Source organism: Mixophyes fleayi, chromosome 11 (assembly GCF_038048845.1).
Source record: "Mixophyes fleayi isolate aMixFle1 chromosome 11, aMixFle1.hap1, whole genome shotgun sequence".
Lineage (NCBI taxonomy): Eukaryota > Metazoa > Chordata > Amphibia > Anura > Limnodynastidae > Mixophyes > Mixophyes fleayi.
This window is the reverse complement of record NC_134412.1, coordinates 62,651,441-62,678,656: the sequence shown is the minus strand read 5'-3', so window position 1 is coordinate 62,678,656 and position 27,216 is coordinate 62,651,441. Positions and strand designations below refer to the sequence as shown.

At 39.1% G+C, this 27,216-nt stretch overlaps 1 protein-coding gene across 5 annotated transcripts in view; it reads right to left on the bottom strand.

The window, feature by feature from the left end:
• Positions 1–3,266: 3,266 nt before the first annotated feature.
• The window catches only part of DIXDC1 (DIX domain containing 1), a 122,319-nt gene continuing 98,369 nt past the window's right edge, over positions 3,267–27,216 (bottom strand). For 4 of the 5 annotated variants that reach the window (XM_075190989.1, XM_075190988.1, XM_075190991.1 and 1 more), the window contains 13 exons: positions 26,981–27,070; positions 26,836–26,889; positions 23,814–23,864; positions 19,551–19,655; positions 19,073–19,126; positions 17,962–18,054; positions 14,020–14,091; positions 13,118–13,210; positions 12,357–12,518; positions 11,636–11,702; positions 11,015–11,126; positions 8,445–8,553; positions 3,267–8,019 (listed from right to left, as the gene is read on the bottom strand). In XM_075190989.1, coding sequence (XP_075047090.1) covers positions 7,939–8,019; positions 8,445–8,553; positions 11,015–11,126; positions 11,636–11,702; positions 12,357–12,518; positions 13,118–13,210; positions 14,020–14,091; positions 17,962–18,054; positions 19,073–19,126; positions 19,551–19,655; positions 23,814–23,864; positions 26,836–26,889; positions 26,981–27,070 — 1,143 coding nt within the window. In that variant the 3' untranslated portion in view covers positions 3,267–7,938. The remainder of the gene's footprint in view (positions 8,020–8,444; positions 8,554–11,014; positions 11,127–11,635; positions 11,703–12,356; positions 12,519–13,117; positions 13,211–14,019; positions 14,092–17,961; positions 18,055–19,072; positions 19,127–19,550; positions 19,656–23,813; positions 23,865–26,835; positions 26,890–26,980; positions 27,071–27,216) is intronic. The other variant, XM_075190990.1, reaches the window with a different exon arrangement.

Genomic DNA, 27,216 nt, shown 5'->3' with positions numbered 1-27,216 from the left:
GAGTAAAGAAACCACAGGTGGGTGGTAGCGGTAATCAGGGTCCGGGTCAGCACACAGGCAGAGAACTTGACACTGGTAGAACAACAATGAGCAATGCAGGAATCACTGGAGATAGCGAACACGAGTAGAACACTGGAGGTTTGTAGCGGTCTGGAAACCGGCAGGAATCAGCAGGGAACTGAAGACATAGTAGAACACAGGAGACTTGAAGCGGTCTGGAAACCGGCAATGAGTTGAGCAGGAATCAGCAGGAAGCTGAAGACATAGTAGAATACAGGAGACTTGAAGCGGTCTGGAAACCGGCAGGAATCAGCAGGAAGCTGAAGACACGGAGAAGTACACAGGAACACCTTCAGAGACTCACAGGGAATGAGACTCCAAGATCAGGCAACGAGGTAATGAACACAGGTGCTTTAAATAGGGAGCGTTGCCTGATCAACCAATTAACTAAAAGCAAAGGTCAGAAGAGTTCTTAGGAACTGCGCATGCGCAGACCATCAGGATGGCGGGCGGCCACGGTTCAGGATAGGTGCTGGCAGGAATACTGGAGAGCCACGCACCAGTGAAGAGGCACTCACGGTCCGGTGAGTGACACCTTTATTCATATGTTTTCCTCTGCTACACAGGATAATTGGATGGATCTCCTGCCATGGGCAGAGTTTGCTCATAACAATTTGTTTCATGAGTCTTTTCTGCGCTGAGATTCCCCAAAACCTGATATTACAACACAATCACAGAAGTAAAATGAATATTTATGTTAACTGGTGTTATAATACGTCAATTTCTCCGCTATTCTCCTTTCCAATAACGATGTACATATAAATGGAAAGAGAAGAGATACAATAGTATAATTCTGTATGGTAAAATATATTACAAAGGTTAACAAGTGTCAAATATACGGCTAAGAAAGCCAAAATAAGCCTTCACCGATGATAGTAATTTATAAATGAACATTCCACCAGGTGTAATTCTGTATCCTCATATATCGTGGGAATTCTCCCGCAGGGGGTACTACTTACACCACGGATTCTTGGAAAATGGCACTTTAGAAGTAATAATCTTTTCATCAAACGTATTAACGGATGGTTATAGAAGAAAGAACAGAGGAAACATCTCTAAAGTAGTAACTCGTAATGTTTATTACATAAAAGCATATACATACCTACCGGAAAGTAGATGGTAGTCAGTGTACAGAAAAGAGCTGCTTAATCAAACAATCGCGGATGTCCCGATCAAAATTGAACAGTTTGATTGGGACATCCGCGATTGTTTGCAGTGCCACGCTTGGCTCAGCTGAACTTTACTCCGCTGCTAACCCGCATGGTGAACTATTGTTGTGAACTGCTTGCTACACCTGTGCTCATTGCTGCAGCTCAAGTTCCTCATTCCTGCCCGGCTGGCTCAACACCGCTATTGCTTCACTGTTGAATCTACTGCTGAGTTACCTGTCACCTGTAGTTCCACGCACAGCTCAGCTATACTTCACTCCTCCGCTACTTCTAGGTAACAAACTGTGTGATGTACTTGTGTTCATCTCTGCCGCTTGGGATTGTTATCTGTGGATCAACGAGTTCAACGCCTTTGCCTTTTCTAAAATGGGAATTACCACTATGCCAGTAACTCACTTGCTACGTTGAATCATCTTCGTTTACGGATCAGCTAGTTCTATATTATCATTCTACTTGGACTGTTGCTGTATCAGTGATTCGCCATTCTCTGCTGTGAGTTACTATATTGGATCTAGCATTCTCTCTCCATCATCTCCAACGTTGAACTATTGCTCTACTCACTCCCTGCAGTTGTCAAGGGTTACCAACTATGAAATAGCGTGTTGAGACTCATCAGTTCATCCTGACCAACTTGCCGTGTGTTCAGCTTCTGCCGTTATCTCAAGTTATATTATCATTCAATTATACCAATATCCATTACTACCACTCCGCAGTACCTCCTAGTCTACAGTTACTATTCCTCAGTATTGCTCTTGTCAGTGATGCCTGTGAGCTATGAACTTTTAATTTGTGTATTTGAATACCCTTCTTATCCATCGAGCTAAACCTCCACTACCATCTGCCACTACTCGTTTGGGAGACCGCGACCTGCGGGATAGGAGCTGCGAAGCCCACATTCCCTTTCAGGGATCACTGGTGAAGACCTCCTACCCGTTAGACTCCGCACTCCTGGGCGAGTTCCATCTTGGCAGAGACAAGGGATCTACTAATTCATTCAGAGTCGTGACAGTGAATTAAGACACAAAAACCCTGAAGGATGATGATATCGACAGAAAATACAGGCTTACGTAAAAAGTGACATGCATGATTTCCGACAGGCCAGGGATAAATAGCGAAAGGCCAAAATGCAGTTAGTATAATTTCCGACCCTATCAACCGCGACACTTACATTCTTGATAGTAAGGGGGCAGTGACAGGAGCCCGCCGGCTGTCTAATCTACAAGCCCTAGTAATAAATATGAAGAAAAAAAACCTGTGCTAGGCTCCCTATAAAGACTACTAGCCGTAGCACTGGCAAGGTGTGTTCGCTTAGGTTGGGATGTTGTTGAATTCTGTTCTGTCAGGACTTCTAGTTATAGAAACATCAGGGGGCAGAGCACATGGAGCAACTTTTGGGGGACATATTGTTTTGAGGTGGATTCCGCTCATGCTGGGTCATGACATGAAGTGTATTTTAATGTGAACACATCATTATTTGCTAATTAAAGAAGGATTGGGGAAGTGGGTTTGGAGCATCTTTTTTAGGTCGCATCTGCCATACATTGACATTATATGGGTTTTACTTTGTTTTCTCTGATCGGGGGTAAGCTGCTGCATACAGCACTAAGTGACACATAGGGGGGAATCCAATTGGCCGCGTTACTCTCAAAAGTAACGAGGCCTGCGCACTATTACGTCACTATGGCAATAGTGCACATTATTACTAATAATTTTTAACGTTGATTTAAATCCAGGTTAAAATGACCGTATGAACGGTAATAGTGCGCAGGCTGCATTTCTTTTGAGAGTAACATGGCCTATTGAATTCCCCCTAAAGCACAGTTTTATATTAGGGTCATATCTCCTAATTATTTTCTTGTGTTCCGTGTGAATAGATTCTTCCCAGTCAGTTGTACACAGCAATATCTGACTGTAGGTGACAGAAAGCAGCATTTAAATACAACTGGTGTAATAACTCGCATGTTTGTCTATGTGATTTGAATAATGAAAACATAACATCATCTGTCTTTAGTATAGTTAATAATGAGGCAGCACAAGTCATTTGATATGCATTAATCTTTATATACAGAATAGGCCACAAAGTGGAATAACGTATACTATTTATTGTACAACAATGGGATTTTAACCAATCCCTATTTGAATAATAAAATAAAGCTAATAGTGAAATTTGCTCAATACGAACTCGAGGCATTAAACAGTTATAAACATACAAGTCATGTACAGAGGTGTTTGCTTTATATGGTTGGTATGCCCATAGAAAGGGTTTACCAGTGGAAAAATAGACACAACTCTGGCAAAAAAAAAATCATTTGTTTCAAATAATTACATTGTTATACAAATAGGATACATTACAATAACATCAAAAATGGACTTGTTCTTGCAAATCAAAACCAGTCTACACATCCGCACATCTGCGTGTACACACATTCATGACGTATAGGATTGGATAAACAGTGTTTCTGCTACTGTTTGGTATGCACAGATTTATATAGCAGCCATATACAAAGAACCCAAATCTGGACACGGTCATCCATAATATCACAGACTCATCACGGACATAAAAGCATGTCAGGCTGAATACGCACATTATGCATAAATAAACCTGGGGATTATATGTCTTTTATCAGCATTATATCAACGGGACTCAATGTTCATTGAGGCTGAATCAGTAAACATATTGGAGCTGTTAACAACCACCATGATGTATTATGTTGGATTTAATCATACTGTTGTGGAACTGTACATTTCTGCATGCCCTGCCCGTCAGATGCATGCTAGGACTTGTAGTTCAACAACAGCTGGATAGCCACAGGTTACCTACAGTGTCTCACAGGTATAGGATCTCTTACCCAAAAACCGGTTATTCAGAAGGTTCTAAAATCTAGAAAGAAGTAAATAATTGCTGTTTCATGAGAATGTCATCTACAAAAAGATGATCACCAAGTACACAAGTTCTACAGTCACTGTGAGAAGTACAAAACAGCCATGTGAGCGTGGCCTTATTTTAACGGTTAAAAGGGGCTCTCTCTTTCAGTCTATTGTCTTTGTTGGAAACTAATCATAAGACAGTGTACTGTACAATATGCAAAAAAATAAGAACACTTAATATAAAACTAAACTTTAACAAAATAACATTGAATTTAGCGATTCACACAATAAATACATAGTTTGCATTGTACTGTTTAATTATGATGCTCCTCTTAATTGTACTCTAGGATTTTAGCAGCTGCAGGTGCCATTGTTGGTGTATACTTTACAGCAGGAGTATCAAAGCAAAATCATTAAACAATACTATGAAATGTATATATAATATTTTAATGATGGTTCTCTAACAATTTGGATTTATCATTCAACTATTTAATTACAATGTTGGCTTTTCCAATACTGATCGACACAGTAAAATGCCGACGATTTCTGGTTTCTTAAATGGACTCTGACATTTCAGCCAACAAAGCACACACCACAATATCTAAATAAAAATACAAAATTCTTCATGAACAAGGAAGGTAAAAATATTTACAGAACTTTATTCCTTTAAAACTTTCCAAAAACTAGAAGTAGCAGAGTATACAGGCACTTTATCCACTTATGGTCTGACCCTTGTGTCATACATTACCACCCAAATGGCCACTGCATTGTAAGCTTATTCCTGCCAATGCCTCTTGCATAAGAGTGTACTAATGTGCCCAGACTTACAGTCACATACAATGAATAACTATACTTTATTGGTGCAGTATAAATACCTATCCTTGATATGAATTATTATTTGTGTTAAATGTTATTTCCTTCTGAAAAAGGCCAGTACGAATTATATTATTCCAATATCGTCCAATTTCTAAATGACCTTCACAATGAAGGACTAGCGAATAATTGAAGATATATCTGGCTTAGTTGTGTTGGAAAGGCTTCAATGCAACAATCGTATCTTGTAAGAATGGCTAAGAATTCAACACAGGAGATACACACACATTCTGAAAGATAAACTTAGGCAATGAAACCCCTATCCCCAACTAGCAGAACTACGGTGGCTATAAGGTGAGTCTCCAGAATCAGGCAGAGCAGAGCCAGAACCCTGCCATCTTCCCTTCTATTTTAGATTGTGGCCAGCGCCGAATAGTAAGGATAAGGATGGGAAGACAGTGAATCCTATAATAAGGAGCGGTAAAGACCATGGGCCTGATTCATTAAGGAGCGTAAATGGCGATACATTGAATAATTTGCGCATAATTACTCTGCTCAAACCCAGAGAGCGCAGAAACCACCAATTCATCTTTGAGTGCAAAGGACCCTTACTACAGCCTACAATTTTTTTTAATGTTTTATGATTAATGACTATATTATTATTATAACAGGTGACATGAATAGTCTATTTTTTTTTTCTGTGCGTTCTTTTGTGATTTGATATTCCACATACGTATTGGATATATCCTCAGTGTCTGGTCAGTTAGAGCAGAGCGGTCCTAGACCTGCATTCATCAACAGAGGTATCTTTCCATCCGCTCCTGGCTGAATACGGACGTGTGTATACCTGATGTACGTTCATTTTGCGTTTGTTAATGAATCAGGCCCCATGAGAGAAGAAGAAAATAGTTTTTAATGGGCATTGCCATTTAATACAAACTATGTTATCAGTAACTTGTTGTTGCGCATTTTTGATATATTATTTACATTTCTGGTGCACAATACTTTGTAAATTACCGCCATGGAAACAAGAGGAAAGGACTGTATTTATGAGGTATAGCAGGTTTTCATAGCAGCAGTTTGGATATGAGTTTTATGAAACGGTTTGGTGAACACTTGGGGGTAAATTTATCAAGCTGTGGATTTGAAAAAATGGAGCTGTTGCCTATAACAACCAATCAGATTCTAGTTATCATTTACTTAGTACATTCTACAAAACGACAGCTAAAATCTGATTTGCTATAGGCAACATCTCCACTTATTCAAACCTGCAGATTGATAAATTTACCTCTTAAACTGTATGGGCTATTTAATTTACAGGACTTCCAGTAAGTGTCATATAATGATTACAGTAGCAGGCAGGAAATTAGGAGGTCGGGATAAGGGCGGCCTATGCTTGAATGATTTTACTCCGGGGATTGATGTGAATGATTAAACACTCTTTGTAAAGGAGGTGCTGTGTAACATGTTGGATTTATATAAATAAGTGTTAATAACAATAAATGCAGACAAGCGCCATATAGACATATGTGCCATTAACACAGAAGGACTCATCTATGTGCTGCTCTATTTGCGTCGGAGGAGGAGCTGAAGGTTGCACTGACCAATGGGATGAGATGGGATTAGGTTTGCTGTGCATGTCTAGGGGCACATTGCCACTGGTTGTAAAGAAATATGGGAATGTAATTGTTGGCTTTATACAAAATACCCCAAACAATAGAGTCCAACAAAAAGAGAACCTATGTTACTGTACACGGTAAAAGCATTCTCCCTGAAGACACGTTTAACTTAAATATCTTAAAATACAGATAAAAGGAAATGTATGAATGCAGCCCTAATAGAGCAGTGCAAACACACAGACACCTACATTAGATACTAGGTTCTGTAAGGTGGACATAAATGATTCCAGAGTTTACAGGCTCCAAGAAAAGCACAGAATACTGCAGTAAAAAGTAACATTTAAAATACATGTGAGGGGGGAGCAATTTAAACATCCGGGCGTCTACCCTTACAGCCTACATGCCTTTCTGGCCACTTTGTCAGGGGCTACTCCATTTAGTATGAATTCTTAGGCTATAGGTCACGCCCTACGGGGCTTTAATGGGTTTCCACTTTCAAAATCAATTTGACTGAATATCTTCCCTTATGGGAAGTGAACGACAGAGCTCCGGGCTACACGCAAGTTCTGGAACCCGGCTAAATACAGTGAAGGTCGGGGACCCAGGAGGGGGAACCTCCAGGAAATTACTATGATTGGTAATGGAAGTTATTTAGTAAACCTAATTTTTAAGGCGAGTTGCCTATAACGACATTAGCTCCTACATGAGTGAGCTTTAGCCCAGTGTGAGGGATTGAGAGGTTGTGATGTTAAGGTTGATTGATGAATAGCTTGTAACAACATATATATTGAGTGCATAAGCTACTTTCTATTATCTGAGAGAGGTTACCTTCCTTCCCTACTGTACTAGATATCCAACACTTACTTTTATCAGGGCCCTGGATGATTTAGTGTAGTTTATCACCATCCATAACAGGACATTGAATAATAATGGCTGCACAAATGTATGGAACTAGATGTCCATTGGGTACATGCTTATTAAACATATAATCAGGGAAAGCTTGTGTAAGAGCATCTGACCTGGAAATCTGTGCGGATTCAATATAGAAGTGGACACACTCCAAAGCTTGAATTAAACACAACAGTTTACTCCTCCTAAAAGATCCTACATTTTCTCCAATGAAATATGTACACATCATGAAGCCTGTGATATCCATAAGTCGGACCAGCTACTCTGTACACTGCAACGTCCAGAAAGCTGCTCTCCAATGTGCGGTCGATTCTTGGAATGTGATAGCGCAATTTCTGAAATCCATTCTTGTATAAAACAATGTTCTAAGGGTTTGTGGTGCCCATAGGGACCTCTTTTGGCAGCATGAGGAATATTCTACACCCATACGATGAGTCTGTCATTTGTCTTTTCTTCTCTTCAAGAAGCTAAGAGTTCTCCTGACAAGGGAGGGCATTAATTCAGGTGCTCCCATGATCTTCTTCCACCCATGCCACTATTTTGCCTTCCCAGCCTGGGATTAGGTCATCATCATGAAATACCTGTGAGGACAGGAAAAGACAGAGGTGGTAATTATAACCAGGGCTAAATGTCACAATAGTATCAGAACTGGTAACTATTGTAAGACACAGCAGGAGGCTGTTACATCACCCTATATATAACATTATCATACAGAGGAACCTTTTAAATATATATCTGTGAATGTCAAAGTACCAGGGCTGGCAGGACTGGGCGATAGGGGGCATTTGTCCCCCAGGCCGGTCCCATAGTGGGCTACCTTGGGCTGAGTTACCTGCATTTTTTTTTATTTAAAATGTTCCTAATTGGTTGCTAAGCAGAGTCTCGCCCACCGGACTAAAATTTGACAGCCCTCTGCAAAATATATTCATTCATATAAGAGCAAGCATCAAGAAACCTTAATGATATCAAAAGAAAGTTACAGAAGTGAAGGTCTCGCTGTACATACCTCTTCTTTGACTGTTCCGAATTCCGGATCTAGAGACTTAAAGTGGTATCTGTGGTTTCCTTCTCTGTCAATGGCTACCTTGAAATCCCTCAGTGTAACTTCCCCTAACCTGCAGGGCATAGCAAGAATCAGAAATCTGTTATCTCTTTGTCACTCGTTATTATTTTCAATCTCACCCATAACAGATTAACAAAACATAGTGGAGAAATTCATAAAACGTTATTTGTTTAGACAATGCAAGATTACTGCAGCTGACATAGGGGTATATTTACTAAACTGCGGCTTAGAAAAAGTGGAGATGTTGCCTATAGCAACCAATCAGATTCTAGCTGTCATTTTGTAGAGTGCACTAAATAAATGACAGCTAGAATCTGATTGGTTGCTTTAGGCAACATCTCCACTTTTTCAAACCCGCAGTTTAGTAAATTTAGCCCATAGTCTGATATTAGAGATACTGAGTTGCCAACAACTACAGGTAACTTCCGAAATAATGAAAACACATTCCATTCTTCCTCTCCTGCGTTAGTATATATTTCAAGGGAAAAAAACAGCATAATTGTCTCCTCATTTAACAATATAAATGTATATTTTCATTACTCTATATACGTGTACAATCTTTACAGTATTATAGTGGATTTTTTTTTTCCTTTCTTTTCTCACTAGGGCCTGAATCATTAAGGAGAGTAAGGCAAAACAAAGGAGTAAATTTGTTCCTGGACAAACTATGTTACAATGCAAGGGGTGCAAATTTGTTTATTATTTTGCATGTAAAGACAATACTGGCTGTTTTTTCATGTAGCACACCTGTACTTGATAGCTTTATTTATACACTGAAATTTAAAGTTGATCTAGGACAAGCCCTACCCCAACTATAAATCTCTCTGCACATTTTAACCCCCCCCCCCAAGCTCCAATGCAACATGGTCTTGCCACAGTACAAAGTTACTCCATTTTTATGACTCAGGCCCAAAGTGATTAAGATGTTCTTCAAGCAAGTCATTGTCATGTTAATGATGCAGATCAAAAATAAAAAGTAAAACAATAAAAAAAAAAAAAAAAAAAAAATCCATCCAAAAGTAAACATTTACTTTTGGCCAGAATAAAATGCTAAATGTTACTGGCCTGTGCTCACAGTTTACAGCACAAGAGATCTTCAAACATTTTTCAATCTAACAGCTGGGCTGTCAAGAGCCCTCACCCACAAAGTTCCTGTAAGAGGTTTCACGGTGAAGGGGTACCAACAGCACTGCCGTCTGCTTTAATGATAATGGCAGGATAGAGAATATCCTGTGCTGGACCAGCTACAGCCATGGGAGGACCATGGGCATGAGTTACCAGTGTTCAGAATGCAGATAAAAAGACACATTAACTCTGCAAAGGGAAAGTGTCAAATGAGTCACATAATAATGACTGTGCTATAGATATAGGGCCTGATTCATCAAGGAAAGTAAAGCAAAAAAATCATTAAGGAAAGTAAGGAGTAACTTTGCACCTGGGCAAAGCCATGTTGCATTGGAAGGATAGGTAAATTAAAAATGTGGGGACATATTTACAGTTGGGGAAGGACAAGTCCTAGATCAACTTTAAGTTTTAGTATAAAAATAAAACTATCAAGTATTTGTGTGCTACATGAAAAAACAGCCAGTATTTATCTTATGTGCACAATAATAAACTAATTTGCACCCCTTGCAATGCAACATGGTTTTGTTTAGGAGAAAACGTACTCATATTTTTTGCCTTACTTTATTTAATGAATCCGGCTCATATAGTATATATGAAAGGGACCTAATGTTGCCCACACACTGGCAGATATGGTTACCTATTTCAAGTATCAAGAGTTATTCAAGTAAGTTATACACAGCATAATCATTTTAAGGCATTTTTGAGTTGAGTTGATCTTTAAGAAAATCTTCAGTGAAAAGCATGAAAATCATTATAGAATCTGTATTATACCTAGGGGAGAATTCAATTGCCAATGAGGTGGCGCACGGACATCGCGCCGCGAACATCGCCGGCAATTATGGTAGTAATCTTTGCTCAACAAATGACCAGATGTTTCTCTCAAATCTCTGCTGCGAAGTGTGTCATGGAAATTCCAAAAACACTTTGAGGCTCATTGAAATCCCCCCGTAGTGTCAACGTTATGTAGCAGTCATGTAAACATAAGGTTACTAGATTCTGAATCATCCCAGGGCCAGAAATTATATTAAGATCTGCACATATCACGGTGGCAAGTTTACAAACCATATTAGTTTAAAACCCCAACCCCTTGGACACGCCTCAGAAAATGATCACCTTTGTCCGTGCCAAATCATCCGTATAGCCTATGAAGAGTACAGAGAATGACAAAGAGCACTGTGCAGTTGTCACCCATACATATAGTAGAGTAATAGGATTTTACTAAATTACAACTCCCACATTCATAAAGCATGCCAGTCACCACTTATACAACACAGTTGGTTTGTTATTGCCCTGGGGACATCTTGCCAGGGACGTAACACCCGACACTGGGACTGTCCCAGAGAAACCATATGTAAACATGACAAGCAGAGTCAGTAAATCAGTTTTACCTCTTTGGTATGTTGACCATAAAGGGTGTTAGCGAGCGATCAGTAAAATATAGCACTTTGGTGCAGGAATTACTGTTTGCCATTACTGGAGCACTCTGTGAATGGGGCATTTCTGCAAATAAAAACAGGCCAGATTAAAGTAAACCAAACAGGCCTCATACAAATCTTTACTGTGTCTGAATTGTTTCTAATATATTAGCTTGATTAAAAAACAAATCTTCAAAGTACAGTAAATGTGAGTAGATAGGTTTAATATTTTTATATGTAATCTGGTTTATTATGATGTAACTAAATCATAGGTATTCATAATACAGACAGATACTTGTTAAATCACATTGTAAACATACAAGACGAGGTTGGACTGTGTAAAAGCTGTACAAAACCACCCCAAATACAGTGTCCTTACAACTAACAACCACTAGGTGGCACAAGATAACACAAACATGATAAAACATTTACTGTACAGCTGATCTAACACAAAATAAGTAACACAGACTTAGACAGGTAGGGTTTCATTTTGCTTTTAAGGAAAATTGCAGTTTTTATGTTGTTTGTGTATATCATTTGGCTGTATGTAAACAAATTTAAAAAGTTAATTTTACAATCTCATATTCTACTTACTGGAGTTAGGAGGCCAAGAGTCCCTGTATTCATTTAACTCTTTACTTCCCGACGTCCTTCCTCGTGTCTGAATATGAAAACAGTTGCAAGTGATACAGAAATACAAGGAGTCTGAATAAATCCTCACATTGGTTTTCACATGCATTTCTGACATTAAAAAGGACTATAATGCATGGTGAGTACATACGCATCTAATTGTCATATATGCTGATATATAAAGAAGGTAACACTTTGGTATATTGAAGGGGATGGAATCCCCAGACTGCATTGCAGCATTTATCACGACTGACTGGTGGACTCAGTAACATCAGAAGTAACTGGCAGAAGGGGGCATTCCAGGATTGGATGCGAGTGTCACATGACAGACTCACATCTTACCACAAGACACTTCTTCTGCCAAGCATGCCCACTGCTGACAAGTCCCCCAGCCAATTCCAACACATACTGCAATGCAGCCTGGGGGTTTACACTCCTTTAAGCAGGTAAAGAAGGACAATAGTTCCATGTCTGTACCTTGCAGTAAGTGCAAATGTGGGGTATTTCATGACTACTAAAATAGATGTATGATAGTTGATAGGCAGAGTTTAATAGAATGACATTTTATATATATATATATATATATATATATATATATATATAAAAATAACATTGTTTAGCTACTCACCATTCTTTACCAAATGCATGTGAGTACCACCCACTGAATATTACATGAGACGCCTACCTTCCTGTCTTGCCTCCTCTGGTTCTCAATGGCGTGCAACCTGTCCATCAAGCTGGCAATCCCCTGCTCCAGGCTGTCTATGGTGTGATGCTGAGGGTCGTGGCCACTAAAGCCATTTCTTAGACTGCGCAGAGCATCGCGAACCAACTGCAGATCATTAGCCTGGCCAGCAACAGAAAGGAGATATATGTAAAAGATATGTTCACCTAAAGGGTAAATCTTTATTAAATCATTTCCAAATAATTTAATTAAGAAAATGTTACACCACAACTTAAAGGGCAATAACCAGTCACTATTTTATTAGCATTAAGGCCTTGGTGTCCAGTGAATAACACAGTCATTTCCACTCTGCTAGGATTGGTGGAAATCGGGTCTTGCTCGCTACCTTTATTGAGATGCATTTTGCACTTTGGCGGAGAAGCATTTTCCAAGGTGCCCGTTGCCCAAAGTAGAAAAGCTTCAAACACACAAAGTGCCACATGCAATGAAGACCGTCCTGAAGTTCTCTCAAAGTGGTAGGAGTTTGGATTTTGTTGTGACACTAACACTTTTGAGCAATTCATTGCTTCAGATTGCTTCTCCTCCCTGCAACACTAGCCATACTTTAGTCTGCGGAGGCGACCTCTTAGTGTGGAGATTAGGCATGCACCGTGATGTTAGACATTACAAAACCGGTACACTGTCATATAACTGGTAGATATTCTCTACCATCTAGCAGATAGACCTCATTAGGTGTGTACTAGATATGCTGTTTTACCCACCGTCCTTTGTGGTACAGGGTCTCGTGCTGGACCTTTAACAGTTGACAGCGAGAAGCCATTAGTCTGAGTGGGGTGACTGATGTAACCACTGACCTGTAAACATAAAAGATATATGTTAAAGGAACAATATCAACAAAGCAAAGAAAAACACCAAGGTTGTTTCCTACATCAGCATGACCATTTATAATATGTGTTCATTGACAGATTCCGTGTATAGATCTTTATGTGTGACAACTAGTTATGGCTGCGGAGCTCCACAGACACATTATCACTCTAGTTATCTATAGTAATCTCTCACTACATAGCTGCAGTAAAATACTTAACAGAAGAACACCCTGTTGTTTATTTAGATTATAGTTGGTTCTACACTAAGCAACAGTGTACATTGATCAGGATCCTCATCTAGTAATCACCAGCTTCTGTTTCCTCTGCCACCCTGCTCATACTAAGCTGCCACATACAGCAGCCAGGATCACTTATCCATCTAGTCTGCTAATAAAGTGATTATAATTCGCACAAGGCAGAGATAGTGGCGCAGGGTCTGGCCAGTGCGAGCACAGCAGGGACCCGACAAAGGAAGTCCTGTATAGGACAATGTCAGGATCGAGCCGCTGGGACAAGTAAAAGGCACCCAGTAGGAATAGAGGAGAGGATGAAATCAGTGACAAGATGCGTAATTTTCTATATCGATGCACCAGCATAATATGTGAATAGCACATAAACTTCTGGGTAATCCAATTCCACAGAATTTGTCAGTTACAAGAAGGTTGTAATAAAGCTAGTTGACAAAGAACAACGACCTGTACAAAATATGGACTGGAATTTACAGGAACAAAATGATTCTGTTTATTTCCTAATCACAAACACTGATGTATTGCTAAAAAAATTATATACTATTCTACCTGGTCATCCTCTCTGCTCATGAACTGCTGTAGTAGAACCTTCCTGTAGTCTAAGTCTTTCTGGCTATCACTCTATAAAAAAGGAGCCAACACACATATAAGTACATTTGGGCACAAATAAAATAAAATCAGAGTAAAAATACATAGACAATATTTATCCCTTGCTAGACTGAGTGCAACGAATTACAGATTTTTATGACGTCGGTTGTTAGTACTCAAGTGACTATAGCTTTATAAACACGTAAAAGTGAGGTCACCTGAACCGTGTCACTTTATCTTCACTGTAAATAAATAATAGTTGTTGTTTTTTGTTGTGCATGTTGTTTTGTACATCTGCAAGTCACAACATTCCACACTAAATTGTCAAATATTATCTAAGACTCTGCTAACAACTCCACAACTCAAGTCAAGAAGGACATAGGCCATTTTCATACACATATATTTTTATGTGGGACACAGAAGAAATACTATATCTTTCTTTACATGTTATGCACTAACTAACACTTATTTTAAAACTATATGTATGAGACAACTATCCAATCAGCTGTGAAGTCTCAGTGGCTTCCATTGTGAATACTCTCAAACAGGGGAGGGCTGGCAAATTTCAGCCCGGGGGGCAAGACTCGACTCAGCAGCATATTTTAAAGGGAAAAAATACAGGTGGCCCAGTGACCCAGCCCAAGGTAGCTCATTATGGGACCGTCCCGAGGGGCAAATGCCCCCCCACCTGCCCCCCAGCCCAGCCTGCCCCTGCAGTCTCAAAGTAGGGTTTATTGTGCTGTATATGCTTAACATACATAAGGATAGCGCCAATTACCTCCTCTTGCAGGTGAGCAGTCCGTGCTGAACCACTCCTTAATGTTATTCTGCTAGTTCGTGGAAGGTTCTGTATGCATTTTAATATTCTGCTATTCATTGCCAGCAAACATGTAGGGCCTGATTCATCATGGCACGCATACTGCGCGCAAACCGCGTTTAGTATTAAACGCACATATTTAGGCTGCTCACGGACCTCATGGTACGTGTGCTGTTCAAATCGAGTGTAAGTATGTTGTGCTCTACTACACAAGACGATGTAGGATACGTCCAATACTTATGTGAATTATAAATTTGCAAAAGAACGCACAGGGTAAAAAATATAGAAATTGAATTAATGTCACTTGTTGATTAAACAGTTAAAAAAAGTAAGTTGTTTTTTACATTTTGTTTCCCATGAAATACATTTCTTAGACTGTTGTTAATGTGTACTGGGCATACAATACATATATACAGTGCTCGTGAATGCAAACAGATATTATATATAGCATGCATAAGAGACTGTCACCACTACTGATCAGGACCTAGACTAACCCTGTAGCTGGAGCAAGAGATACAGCAGAAAATCAAGTAACTTTACCATGCCTAGAGCTTGATTTGGACATGGCTGCGTGTGCCTGAGTTTAGCACGCCCTTACTGTAAATTGACTATGGACAAACTCCCCTTCCCCACCCTGTTTACTCCCTGAACTCATAGGCTGTAATAAGTGTCCTTTGCATTAGAAGATGGAGCGGACAGTTATGAGTTCACAGCCGTATCTCCCGGTTCTGGGCACGCGCAGAGTGATTTTGCGTACGATACACTCATAATCGGCAGATACGTGTCTTGATGAATCAGGCCCATAGTCTACAATAATAAATAATATCCTCCAATGTGTAAATTGGTTTCTAGGCGACTGTAAAATATTTCAGCACTATAACTGTAAATCTGCAGAACAGTCTCTTTTGGAATGCCTAATGAGAATGGAACATTTAATGGTAGATGAGGTGATTGTGATTTTAGTGAAATATAGAAACAAGAATGAATAATTCATCAGTTGTTTTTGAAGGCACCATCTGGAGAACAAACATTTATAGCAGGCTGTTCCCAACCATATGTACATCTGAAAGGACATTAACCAAGAAATTGAAAACCAGGGACTAGTAAAAGTCTGATATATTTTATGCTATTAAAGCCTGTTTTTACACATGAGGATTCTTGGCTATCCCTAAGGTGAGGACATAGGACAAATTAACATATGATTTCTGACAGCATTGAATGGACCGCCTGTGGCTTTTATATCTGATCCCCCTATAAGTACAATCTCCACATGCTTAGTTATCACAGTATTCACTGGCATGGATTGATGAAAATAAATACTGCATGATTTTGCTCCTTGTTAAACTCTCTATATGTATTAACATTATAACACAGAACATGGTGTTACAGGGTTAATGACCAGTTTACAGCTTGATGTTTTTCCAGTGAAGATAAAACTCTGAATGAATATTGAACACAGCAGGGTTAGCACTATCCCCTTACAGATTACTCATGGCACATCTTTAAAACAGGGGATTAACTATATTTATCAAGCGACAGTTACCAAAACCACCTATTCTCGGCGGTTTACTGTCAATTTTTAAATTGCCATTTTTATTAAAGACAAAGCCCATCGGGTTATGTCTTTAATAAAATTGAAGTTTTAAAAAAATGACAGCAAACCGCCGAAACCCGCCGCTTGATAAATATACCCCCTGGGGTTATGGACATAACTGAGGAGCCATCTGAGGTTTTATATAGGACAGAACTGTGGTCAGCATGTTAGTTTTGTGCTGAAACCATTGTGTTATTTTTTGTCATCCTCCTTTTCCACCAATAATTTTATTAAATTACAGAGTTTATGAAAAAACAAATACATTTAGGGTAAGTTACATTAATATACATTGGCTTAGTGGTTAGCACTTCGGCCTCACAGTGCTGGGGTCATGAGTTCGATTCCCAACCAGCCTTTTCTGTGTGGAGTTTGTATGTTCTCCCTGTGTGTGCATGGGTTTCCTCTGGGTGCTCCGGTTTCCACCAACACTCCAAAATCATACTGGTAGGTTAATTGGCTGCTATCAAATTGACCCTAGTCTGTTAGGGAATATAGACTGTAAGCTCTATTGGGGCAGGAACTTATGTGAATTCTCTGTACAGCGCTGTGTAATTAATGGCAATATATAAATGAAGATGGTGATGATAATGTTGGTATATATTTAGATTATATATGTGTAAATTAATTTAAGGCTGTCCAGCTTTGTTGAGTATCATCAATACACAATATACTGATCCCAAGTGCATGTACAAAATCTTGTCTCAGAACAAGCCTGGCATATACATAATGAAGCATGAAAGGTCTATAATTCCAGGGCTCAGTGTAAGGTTTCCTACGGGTATGTAGTGAAAACGTTTGCGTCACCGGATTTACATCCCTGGTACTTCCTGTAGTTAGTTCACCAAAGGGAACCATTTCTATGGCGCTAATACTATGGTTTTGAAGCTTTTCTTAAAGCATGTTGTCATTTTTGTAGCCATGTAATTATTCTAGATTTTGATTGTTAACAAAAGCATTTTAAATGTTACAGTCTCCTTGTAGAAAACGGTCAATATTCTACAATAGAATTCAAAAATGCTTTACTACTGTCAAAGAACCACCATTGTGTGAACAAAGCTTTAATGTGTGACCCTTAGGCTCAGATATATGGCATGGTCTTCCAGCCCCAATATCTTATCTTCATTCCTTATATGGACTGTCTAAAGTAAGTGTGACACTGTCATCTAGCAATCTTCCATGATGGTGATTATTTTCATACTTACAAGCCAAAAAGGAAATACCTATTTATTCTACCAAGTGACTTTTTTTGTATTAATTTAACCGCAGCTTACTGTACGTTCTGTTTAAAGACGGCAGGATAATTAAAGTAGTGATCTTTCTCTTCTGATTGATAAGAAATTACTATTGTAAACATGGCAGAGTTACATGATCGTAAGTAACCAGCTTTGTGGAAGATGGGTGCTATAACTCACAAGCACAGGCTATAACGAATGAATGTTTCAGCACTATATTATCCCTGGCACAAGTTATAATCCAGTAAGATTGGCAATACCTTTTGATAGCTGGCTTCAGAGAGTTTCCGATGTGCCTCATCCAGTTTCGCCTGCATTTGCTGTATGAGCCAGTCCTTTTGTGAGATTTCTTTCTGCAGAAGAACAGAGGTTCAGCTATATCGCATACATCTCACCTGCAAGCTCAGGGCCTGATTAATGGTTCAGGTCGCCCTAGTTGATAGGCTCATAGCGCACCCTCACCTTCCATGCAAGGTCAATTTAGAATCTGGCTTCCTTCACCCCCCCACTCCCCACCAATGTTTATGTTCCCATATTTTCATAACTTAACTCCATGTGGTATATTTACTAAATTGATTTTAATGAAAATGAAACGAGTGACAAAGATTACTGCGACCCTTTTAAAAAGACACATAGGGGTATATTTACTAAACTGCGGGTTTGAAAAATGGAGATGTTGCCTATAGCAACCAATCAGATTCTAGCTGTCATATTGTAGATCATACTAAATAAATGATAACTAGAATCTGATTGGTTGCTATAGGCAACATCTCCACTTTTTCAAACCCACAGTTTAGTAAATATACCCCTATGTGTCTTTTTAAAAGGGTCACGTTAATCTTTGTCACTCCTTTCATTTTCATTATAATCAGAACTGAATAGCAGGATGGAAACATGAACGAGCGCTAATGAGGGTGAAGACGTGAAGGTAAGGGGGTGTCTCGTCTGCACCGGTCACCATCCCAGTCTCTCCTCCAGTGTCTGCCCAAAGATGACTCATTGTCTTTAGCCTTAACCATAGGAATACATCAAGATTAAAAACTTACTACATTTTTGTTTTTACTTTTGTGAACAATTATTCGCTTATATTTTAAATTCAATTTCAGTTTATACCTCTCCCTGTCATAACTTTGCATCCCCCCCAAAATGTTATCCCCCCCACCCCCAAAAAAAAGCCTTGCGCCCTAGTCAGCCTATTGGATAATAACGCCCTGAGTATGCTTAAGCTTATTTACATTTACTCATAAAAATAAGTGATGTCAAAATATGTGTCAACATTGTTATATAAAGACATTATTACACTTTAGGTCACATTCATTACACAATAATACAATATAATGCAATTAATACAAAATACAATAATAATCTTACTTTATAGTCTCCAAGTAACTGGCTTCTTTCTTCCATTTTTCTCTGCAAATCCACCTTAGAAACAAACAATATATTCTAAAAAATCTTTTTCATTGACCTCAAGGCTGTAATATTTTTTTATTCCATCCTCCCCCAAACTACTAGAAAAACTGGTGATCCCCTTTGCTGGGACTCTCACCCCTCCAGAGGTACTAGCCTCTTCAGAAGTTTCCATTCACTGGATATTAACATGAATTGCCCATTCGTGTTCTGATACCGAGTTCACAGACCCATTCAGCCAAATAGAGTAAAACTACTGAGAGTAAACATATGTAGAACAGCGGAAGTCCTGGGGTTCTACTAGGTGGGGGAATAGGTGCTTAGGTAAAAAGTTATTGGAGACTAGAGTCCTCCTTTAATTTTCCATCTCATTAGATAAGTGCTATCACTAGGTTACTCCGTTACTGCCCAACAGGTTTATTACAGCCTCATAACTTACATTTTGGTTGTGCAGCTCGTCTTTGTCCATGTTGGCTCGCAATAACTCTTGCTTTAATTGTAGTACAGAGCTCTCATGATGAGCCATCCGCTGCTGCAAAGCATCCTGGGAAACAGACACAATACATAATATAGACAGAATGATGGACACTGCTTTGTAATTACCTTTTGTTTCACATTACAGTCCAAGTTTATATCACAATGATGTTGTATTATAATTACAATCGTTCTAATGTTCACTATGGATGCTGTGGGTACTTCTCCATAGGAACCAGTGGTCTCTATTCCAAATGATGATTATTGTGCATTGATTGTTCTATTAACAAGGAGTTCACTGGGTCTCCAAATACCTATATACAGTCCTATTTACTTCTACACATGAGAAACAGCCATAAATTCAGATTTAGATTCTAAAATGTTATTTTTACTTTGTGAAGATGAATCAAGGGAGTAGGAGGCCAGTGTGCATTCTTATTTATCATATATTTATCTGCATGTTTATTGACAAAGGCACCACAATCATTAAAATATGTTGTGTACAATCTACATTACATTATATAATACATTTGTATATAATACATTACTTCATTGCACATTCATATTGCAAATCCCATTCCACCACATCCAAACGGTGCGCTAATGGAGAACACTGTACACTTTCAGATGATGTGTGCTTTGCGTGTTATCCCACTGGAAGTAACCACTAGAAGATGTGTAGACTGTGCCCATAAAGAGATGAACATGGTGATCAACAATAATCAGAGAGGCTATATAGATAAATGATGATGATGATGATGAAAGGCTGTGGCATTTAAACAATGCTCAATAGGTATTAAGGGGCCTAATCTGTGCCAAGAAAACATTGCCCACACCATTACACCAGCAGCCTGCTCCATTGACAGAAGGCAGAATGGATACATGGGTTCATGTTTCTGCTGTGACCTGTAGGCTCAGAGATTGGCAGAGATTCCTCAGACCAGGTGACGTTTTTTCCAATCCTAAATTGTCCAGTTTTGGCGAGACTGTGCCTCAGAATTCTGTTCTTAGCTGACAAATGTGGAAGCAGGTGTGGTCATCTGCAGCTGTAACCCATCCACTTCAAGGTTCAACGTGCTGTGCGTTCTGCTATTCTGCCTACCACTGTTGTAACACGTGGCTAAATGAGTTACTGTCAACTTGGCCATACTCCTCTGATCTTCCTCATTTTTTGTTTTGCACATCATGCTATGTAAACTCTAGAGACTATCCCAGGAGATCAGCAGTTTCTGTGATACTCGATCCAGTTCTACAATCTCAGTTTTAGCTAACTGAGGTTGCCACAATCAGCTCTCACCATGTTATCTTAATGGATGGCTATACTGTAGAAGATATTGCTGTTACTAATGCTCATTATATCCTCTACCCAAGTGAAAAGTGAGTCACATGATGTGTATTATCTAAGAAATATAACAGCAAGAAGCGAGCAGGAGGGGAAAACTAATATATTATTCCTAGAGGTAACAGCGCAGTTCTGTCAACCAAGGATGGTCCTCCAATATGACCACATCCACCTAATGTAAAATGCTCTGCTCCCTGACTTCTAACTTGTCTTCCTATTGCATGACCCTGGTGAATTCAGTAATTAATGCTTATATACACCATCAGTATCGTCAAGGTAATTAGAAGTGCATTTTATACCAGGTGGAAGACACTATTTTGCATTTACCTTCTGCTACAATATATCAATATGTCTTTAGCTTTTTGTATCACTAATGTGTGCTGTGTTCAGCTTTTACTGGTGCTTTTTATGGGTAGTGTTCTTATAATTTTGAATAAAAAAACACACACTTTTTACATAATATTTGACCAGTCTATATTAAAGGTCAAGCAGCGAAAATGGGATGTGTGTAGAAAATGTGACTCCTGAATGTATTAATGTTCATCTTGTCCATTGAGCTACATTCAATATTTATAACCTGAGCAGTAGTTTGAATCTCCTGCCAAGTTCTTTTTGCCTCCTCTGCTGGTGTCTTATTAATGGTGCTCTGAGGTAGGTACTCCAAAGGAAGGGGGACATATGGGAAGTGTTCCTAACATGCTAGGGTTGTACACAGGTGTACCGTACCTTTAAATACAGTCATATGAAAAACAAAGTACTGCCTCTTTGAAATACGTGTTTTTACATGAGGACGTGATTAATATGACAATTAACCCATAACAGATTTTACTTGGTCATTATTTATTCAACTAACAATAAACATGAAACAACCATGTAATTTATCAATAAAGAAAGGAATTTGAGCCAGGTGGTGATAATTAAGTGCACGTCATTATTTGATCACCAGGAGGTTCTACCACCCCTATACAAAGCAGAGCTTTGGGCAGTTTTCTCAGACAAGCAAATGTTTCTGTTCATCAGTCTAGAAAGGGTTATACGTTAATTTCCAAACAATTTATAGTCCATAATCCATAACTTTACACTGATAAAGATTTTTTTTTTTACAAATAGAGAACAATTGAAAAGAATTGTCAGTCGTCCTAGGAACGGGTAACCCAGCAAATTCACCCAAAGATCAGACTTTATGGTACTGTGAGAAATGTCAAAGAATCCAAAAGAATACAAAGAATCCAATAGACAATCATTAGTTTTTGTTATGAAGAAAACACATGTAGCACAGCTATATATTTCAAGCAATGGCTAGGCAGAATTCAGAGATGTACAGGCTTCTTGTCAAGATAATACGTGCCAACATACATGAGTCTACTATGAGATAAAGACTGAAAGTGTGGCTTTCACGGGTAACCAGCCCTTCAGCACCACCTATTATGCTAAAGAATCTCCGCTCAATCTACTGTGCACCTCTATGGGGTGCGAGGAAAGATGAAGAGAGATACACCTCACAAGGTGCCTCAAACACTCCGTTGCACATAGTTTGCAATTGAATTCCCCCTTCTGTGACTTAACTGTACTTGTTATTTATACTAAAAGACTACAAAAATGTGTCTGTCTTAATGCGGCAAGTTTTTTTTAACACTTGTTGTTTTTTCAAAAATCAAGGATTTGGAAACCTTCCTCTAGACAACCTGTGTTTGCCCCTTAGGGTGTAAAGCTGCAAAGTAGCAATGTGATTACTAATGTTAGGGAATAACTATGTAAGAAGTCACCCCCAGCCCTGAGAAGGATCAGCTCGCAAGTATTGGTTAAAACGTTTCTTCTTAGATTATAGGACAATTATACTGTTGTAGTGGTTTATAGTACATTCATCCAGGTCCAGCAGAACACGGTAATCCCGATAAGATCTGCAGGAGGACGCTGTGCCTCTCCCCTTAACACCCGAGTCACCACTGAACAGAGCAGGGACTGGATTAGGCGCTGGTGCATGGGGTAGTGGCGCATGTACATAATCCGGCATGGGGTGGGGGGATCTGGGGGCAATCGCTGGAAATGCCGCCCAGGCCCTGCAGGCACCTGCCAATATCTAACTGCAATATAAGTTACATTTCTGATAACTGTCAGTCTTCCAGATAGTAAAAGGGTAATTAGACCCATGCATTAAAATCTTCTTATACAAAGCCAAACTCTATAAAATACGACGCAGTCTTTCTATACTGTGAGTAAAACATAATGTGGGAGTTTTACAAAAGCTCTGCATAGTTAGCAGTTTAAATACAGAGCTTGTTCAGCGATTAATATTTGTGTATAATTTCACATACTTATTTTATGCTGCATCATTCAGCTCATAGCCAATAACCAAAAGGCTGCTGCTGTCAGTCTAAATATTTTTATACATTTATCCCATTATATTTGTTGATTGTAGATATTAAGTGAAAATAAGTCTGTGCATCTTCTTCAGTTGCATATACTTCAGTACATACTCCTTTTCTCAATAAACCAATGGATTCATTTCTATTAATGTCCCACATTGAGATTACTCCAAGAAGAGTGTAACAATAGACAAGCATTAGTTTTGGTAGCAATGGTTAAGCAGAATAGAATGACTTGCTGAGGCGGCAGAAAGTAGCACCAGAATATTGAACTAAATATATATCAATTTGACCTGCGCATCTCTGTGACTGTTCAGCTAATTACTTATATAGTAAGTAGATGTGGTACTTTTGTAAATACCATTAAAGCATTAGCCCACACACAATAGTTGTGAGATTAGTTCGACATTATAAAATCCTAATAAGCTTTTGAGGATATCAGAACTAGAGAGAAACCCAGGGAAGCCTGGATCAGCCAGATATCTCACTCCATCCACAAAGCCCATAGTATTCTCCTCACCTTGATTGCTTGTAGGTTCCGATTTTCCTGCTTGCAGTTCTGAAGTTCCTTCTGCAATGACAACACAATTGAAAGAGTTAATAATGCATGCTATGCTACAGCACGTACTGTATATTTTATGTGGATATGTTTGCAGCATTTAACCAAAAGTTGTTGTCTAAAGGATCTAACCATTAACTATAAGATGAACTAGTAGATCCTTTCTAATAGACGCGTTAAAAGCTTAATCTAGCAAGAACGACACCTTGTACGGCTGCATTGAGAAACTGATGTAAGTGAAACGCTGCATGCTGGATTGTTCAACAACAGATCATTTCTCCGCCACTCAGTTTGTGGAAATGGTGGAGAACAACACTGGCCTCCCCTCTCGAGGGAACAATTTCACAGTTTTGGGACATATCTACACTTTTACATTACCTGTCCTATAGGGAAATAGGTATAAACCCAGCTAGTCTCTAAGAGCAGGCTGCCGACGGGGTTAAATTTTACCAGGACTCCTCTTTGGGCACATACACACAAACAGAGATGGGCTGGCAAATTTTAGCCCAGGAGGGGGAGGGGGGGGGGGCAAGACTCGACTCAGCAGCCTATTTTACAAGGAAAGACATGCATTTTACAAGGAAAGACATGCAGGTGGCTCAATGACCCAGCCCAAGCTAGGGTCAAGACAGTGACATAGCCCCCTATGGGACCGGCCCGGAGGGCAGAAGCCCCACTGCCCCCTAGCCCAGCCTGCCCCTGCAAACAGAGGTGTTCCACATGGGTGTAATTGGTTTATAGTGCTTGGGTGTAGGGTAAAAACACTGTTTGTATTTGTGGGCGGGGTCAACGATGCCAGTTAATGGCTGGCTGGTAGAGAGGGAACTACTGTTTAGCCAAACATAGGATTGGGGAAGAATTGTAATAAATTACTGGATATGTGTGCTGTAACCACCTCTGAAACTATTTCAGCCATTATGACAACTGCCAATAAACAGTGAAATGGTTCAGCCAAGCCGTGTGAGCCTCTAGTGAATGTCGTGCTTTATCACACAAGGTTTGTCCAGAAGCAAATTTGCACCTTTTGAGCTCCTAACGCTAAATAAAGCCCATAACATCTAGCAATGTATCATGCCGTGTCAGAAATTCTTAAATTTTCCCTATTTTAATCTGTGTCCTTCAATTGTAGTTGCTCATGCCATTGGCTCCAACATGCAAATTACAGGGTGGAGATAGATAGTTGAACAAAGCACCACATAAGATTAACTGAGCAATATAATGTGCATATATAATACCTTTCTAACATATTGGTCGATGGAGAATATAGAACTGGAGAAAATCCATGTTCCTTATTAAAAGGCTTGTGGTCTTTAACAACACGTGAACGAATAGGTTTGTGCAACTTAATTAAACGGTGCAGCCAGCAAATTTGTTTTCAAAGGGCAGCATTGGGGACAGAAAGAAAATAAATTGGATGTGACGTAATATGAAACAATGATAATGTAAATAAATGTGTTCATAATATTATGATCCATTATTTTATTTCTTGCGAATATCTGCCACTGTATTGAAAATACAGAAAGCTAAACATTACGTGAAGAGATAGACCAAGCTATCCTAGTGAAAGCCTTACAAGACACCAATGCCGTTGGGAAGTGTGAGCCAGCACTTAGAAGCGAGAACACAGGTCAGTATTTAGATGTAAGTGCCTCATTACTATATATTACTCGTTCATCGAATTTATTTTAATATTACATTCATCTGTCCTTTCCATGTAGGTCTCATCCTGACAAATATTCCCTGGGAGAATAACTTGAACATTTAAATATAATTTATGCCGGGACACCTTCACCACAGCTGTCACTCGGGCTGTAAAGTTGGGACTTTGAATTATATCATTTTACTGACTTACTTATGCAGCGTTAGAAAGTGTTATTGTGCTATATTTGTCTATTCTCATTTCCATCATCTTATTATATATTTATAATTGGCAAACCAACATTATCCTGAATTGAGCTCTGAAAGCTATTTGTGTATTAAAACAAACATATCTACATTAATACTAAAATAATGGGCTTTTATCTTTGTATATAAACATCATTTTAAGAGAGCATGTATTTCTAACTATTGGTATTATTTTCCTTCAATGCAATTGAACAAAGCACTGTCATTGTCAATCTATTTTCATCGCTGGGGGCATTATGGAACACATCTTGGGCTGCAGGAACCTACAAATGGGCCACAAAGCAGTCCAATGCCCGCTTATAGATGCCCCTGGCATGTTAAAGTCTAGGGGGTAGATTTACTAAGCTGCGGGTTTGAAAAAGTGGGGATGTTGCCTATAGCAACCAATCAGATTCTAGCTGTCATTTATTTAGTGCACTCTACAAAATGACAGCTAGAATCTGATTGGTTGCTATAGGCAACATCTCCACTTTTTCTAAGCCGCAGTTTAGTAAATATACCCCTATGTCAGCTGCAGTAATCTTGCACCCGCAGCTTAGTAAATCTAGCCCTAGGGGGTAAATGTATCAAGCTGAGAGTTTTCCAGTAGGTTTAAAAAACAACCAGATTGTAGCTATCATTTATTTAATACATTCCACAAAATGAAAGCTAGAATTTGATTCTATAACATCTCCACTTTTTCAAACCTGGAGCTTAGTAAATCTAGCCCCTAGAATCTGATTGGTTGCTATGGGCAACATCTCCACTTTTCAATCCCACCGGAAAACTCTCAGCTTGATACATTTACCCCTAGGACATCACAGAGACACATAATAGTGCACCATGTCTGCACTAAATCAGCCCATTTAATTAAACAAATAACAAACAGTTTCTATTTACAGCACACTTCTTGAAAATCTGTATCCCCTTTGCTCTTTTTACAAAATGTCAAGTTGTTGGACTGTGCATAATCCTTTTTATTAGACAACTGCTAATATTTGCCAGAGACCTAATGTAAATGTTATGCATGCCATCATAGAACACTTCCACATGGATAACCACAAGTAAGTGTGGGTAATGTTGTTCAGTAACATCTTACCTTTATAGACTGATTTTCACTCATACTTTGGTCAAGGCGGCTTTTGATGATGACCTGAAAGTAAAAGATACAATCAGTGAAGACCAGCACAGAGGAGGCCAGCGTACAACGCAGCCAGAATGGTAAGGAAAGGTATGCCCCTCACCAATTGTTCCTCTGGGCACGCCCCGTCTTCACGCAGGGAGAATAAGCTCTCTTGTTCATCCTCGGGAAGGGATCCATTTAACAGCAACGCCTGAATGGGAAACACAATACGGTAACCAAGGGAAAGAATGAAGCTTTGGATCGTGTTACAGGAGACCCTATAAATGTGGATAAACGACTCCATTAAGATTAAAAAAAAAAGTGATCATGTTTTTGTAAATAGCAACAGTACAGATC